Here is a 3,678-nt window from a genome sequence, read left to right as displayed (position 1 = left end):
CCATGTGATGTATCAGTCACCTGGAGGCAGGGCTTAAAAGCCTGAATTTTGCCTGAAACTCTCAGACTGAAGAAGTCTCTTGGAGGAGAGACGAAACATTTCATTAGAGAAGAACCCGTCCAGAAGACCTACACAATTTTTTTTCTTTATGAAATTATTTAATTTGTATTTGCATGAGTTACTGTTTGAGGAGTTTCATTTTTGTTTTTGTATTATTTGGTTTATTATTGTTTGAAATTAATAAATGTATGTTGTAAATAGGAGCCGATATAAGATTTTTTTTCTTCTGCTGCTGCCTTTAATTGTATTTGATTTGTATTGTTTTGCTGTATGTAATGTGTTTTGTTTTGTTTGTTTTATTTTTTAAATGAAATGAATAAATACAATTTGAAACTAAAAATTTTAAACTTTCCATCAGGTAAAAATTTAAGATCCAATTATTTTTAATGTTTCTTCCCTTAAATGACATTTTAAAAAAATCCTCATTAGACAGGGATGAGTCCTGTCAGCTAGTCCCCCAGGTTAAAATGAAATTCAACATTTTGTATCACAGTTAAAAATAAAATGTGACAACTATGGAAAACACCTATCAGAAGATTTCCTAATCGATGAGAAAGATGTTAATAATTGTATAAAATTCTAAAGATTGTGTGAGTGTAGCATCTGATATTTGTGTTACATCATATCTGAGGCTGACAAACTACAACTTAAACTAGACATGGGTTTTTACGATGTAAAAACAAGTGTGCATTGCCACGTAGCATGTCATTGCAGCATTGGACTTGCAGAATGAACTTTGACCAAGTTGGAATGTGTTTTCTATACCAGCTTGTGTCTGTCACGTCAGCAGGTGTTTGTAATTAAGGTAATTGTGTGACAATATGAAGCTTGAAGAGATTTTTTCTTAAAGTTGCATTAGCTGGGTTTTGAACCCTGATCTCCCACATGAAAGTCTATGACATTGACCATTAGACCAATGGAGTTGTGCAGAAGGTGGTGGCAGGGGTTGGTTTGTATGTGTGCAGAAAGAGGCCACATTGCCAATACAATTATTGACACTAAACTGCATAATATTACAACAATAGATCAGTATTAAGACAATATTATAGTAAAACATCAAAATACAATCATATTAATATTGTAATCACTGAACCACTGATTTTAAATATTATGAAACTACGGTGCAGTACCATATTGTGTAGATGCAGCAGGGGGCAGTATTTGACCAATACAAGTCTCCATTGACTGCTATTATAATTTTTTAAACATCAATATTTCAAAAACTATAAGTTTTACAGGCACCAAAAGGCATAGCCATCATTTGGCACTGGGGCTTTACAGATATAAATTACAATGGCAGCTCTAGGACAAAGCATGCAGGAGGAGAAGCATGGCAAAGTTGAGATGACTTGGATGGGAAACGAATCACAATAGTGTGCATTGCTTTGGCAATGCACACTGACAAGAAGAACCACATCTCTACATTAACCAAGAATATTCTGACACAAATGTAATAGTCCCTGTTTGTGTCTTTAGGACTAAAAGCAGGTGTCTGTAGGCCTTAACAACATCAGTAACACATTATTTGAAATGCCATATCTGAGCTGTTCCTCTCTTGTCTCAAGTGCAGCAGTCAGTGTGTATCATTATGTTATTATCCTCTAACATCACCGCTAAAGTCCATAAAAATCCCACATCTCAGTGTTGGCTTTGCTGCTAAATCTCCTCAGAGATTACTGCTATGAAAGACCCATAATCCAGTCCTGATCAATCTAATCTGTGGCTAACATGGACTCTAGCAGTCATGGCTGTACAGCAGAGCGTCTTTGGTCAGGTGTTTATTAGAAAGAGACTCACAACAGTCGGTAAAACTCTGCTTATTTCGCATCTTATGATGATGTAAAGCGCAGCAACAGGTCTGAGTTTCTTATCTACCGCTAACTTTAGCCTGTTGAAACTTTAGCAGCTGAAGCTAACAGGTCAGAGGTCAGCCAGGTGCCACATCACACAGCCTAACGTCATGGATGCTAGCAGCAAGCTACCACACTGAGACTTGGTTCGTTTTTAACCACAGCTTTATAATGAATAAAAAAAACTGTTTTCAACAGGACAGGACACAGACAAAACTCACCAACAGACCACAGCTACACATAGCGACACTGACACAATTCGCCACAACAACAGTTGTGTCATCTTCATCCGTCTCCTGCCGGGCCCGGGACAGACATCCTCGCCGAACACGAAATAAACGTTTATCCTTTTAGTTGTTGTCTTCTCCGACGAAAACCCGGAAAACAATACGGCTGTATTCCGTTAACTTTACCGACCATTACTTTCCTGGCTAACTGTGATGTTGTTTCCCTTCACACACATAACCTGCTACGTCTGAGCGTCAGCGCGAATCGTCCAATCAGAGCGCAGCAATGCGTCTGCGCCGTTCAAACGTCAGGAGAGCTTGTTTTGTTTGACCGGGTCACCCGAAATATGCGGAGTTTATTTGTCTCAAACCTTATAATGTTTTTTTTTTTTTTTTAAGTTTACTAGTATTAATGCGATATGTATGTGTTTGATTATTCCTCCGAGTGATATTAATTGTGATATTTACGGCGATAATTACATGAATGATTTACGTAAAGTCTTTAAAGTTTGTAGAGGGAAGCAGGTAAATTTATTTCATTTTTGGAAAGTTTTAATTTCCTTGAATAAACCATTATTTACATTTAAAAGATAATACAATACTTGATGCTGGCCCTTAACTTATGTTCTTTTGTTCTTTTTTACTGTAAATGTTATGTTTACTCATTTCATAAAGCGCCTTTTTAATGTAATTATTCAATGCAATTACTGGTACCTTTTTGTTGTGTAGTGAAAACTTGTAAATAAAGATTTTTGGGGAAAAAAGAACTACTTGGGATAATTTCGAAACCTTTATTTTCTAATGCATATTGTGGAAAAAGTATATAAAGATACGAAAGCCAAGTATCGCGAGACTTTGTTATAAAACTTTGCCACACTTCACAGCTTCTCTCAACAAAAAACATTTATGAATCTGACACTAGAGGGCGCTCTCAACTCAATTTTGAAACATTTTTAAGTCTTGAAAATTCACCTCGGATGATTGCAGAAAACAAAGGACAAACACATTTGTTTTTTATGTTCAGTTCTAAATATTATTTCTATATTTTATGATAGTTTCTGTGTGTATTTCAAGGTACAACACCTCGTGTTGTGGTTTATATTGAATTCTGCTTGGAAATGGTTTCAAATAAGGTTAAAAACATGACTAAAACATCTAGGAAACGTTTGGGACTGAAACAGCTGGATAGAGTTTGTGGTGTGCTTCAATGTTTAATTTGTGATTTTTTTTATTGTTAAAGTTATTATCACAATCAGTGTTTGTTTTAATGTTTATTTTCATGTTTGTTTCTTCTGGTGTTTGATTTCTGAATTTTCTTTGTGTTTAGTTAGTTCGTTGCCTCCCTGTGTTTCTGCCTTTCCACAGTTTAGTCTGCTCTTCAGTCAGCCACCGGCCAACACCTGCTGTCTGCTTCACCTGCCACAGCTGCAGACACTTCTCCCATCAGCCCCAGTCCTCAGTGGAGCATTGAGTTCATACACCACATCCGGTTCTCTCTGTTCTCTCCTTGTGTCTTCCTGCATCTATATACAGTATATATA

The 3,678-nt window shown here is 36.4% G+C and overlaps 1 protein-coding gene across 1 annotated transcript in view; it reads right to left on the bottom strand.

Annotated features, from left to right (window-relative positions):
* Positions 1-2,375, bottom strand: part of LOC106521299 (SUN domain-containing ossification factor) — a gene marked incomplete in the record, with an annotated part of 34,261 nt that extends 31,886 nt beyond the window's left edge. Inside the window, 1 exon segment of the mRNA XM_014013817.1 lies at positions 2,132-2,375. Within this exon segment, the coding sequence (XP_013869271.1) occupies positions 2,132-2,199 (68 nt within the window).
* Between the last annotated feature and the right edge of the window lie 1,303 nt (positions 2,376-3,678).

Source organism: Austrofundulus limnaeus, unplaced genomic scaffold, assembly GCF_001266775.1.
Source record: "Austrofundulus limnaeus strain Quisiro unplaced genomic scaffold, Austrofundulus_limnaeus-1.0 Scaffold106, whole genome shotgun sequence".
NCBI classification, from domain to species: Eukaryota; Metazoa; Chordata; class Actinopteri; order Cyprinodontiformes; family Rivulidae; genus Austrofundulus; species Austrofundulus limnaeus.
The sequence above is the reverse complement of the archived record's forward strand: the minus strand, read 5'-3'. Positions and strand labels throughout refer to the sequence as shown.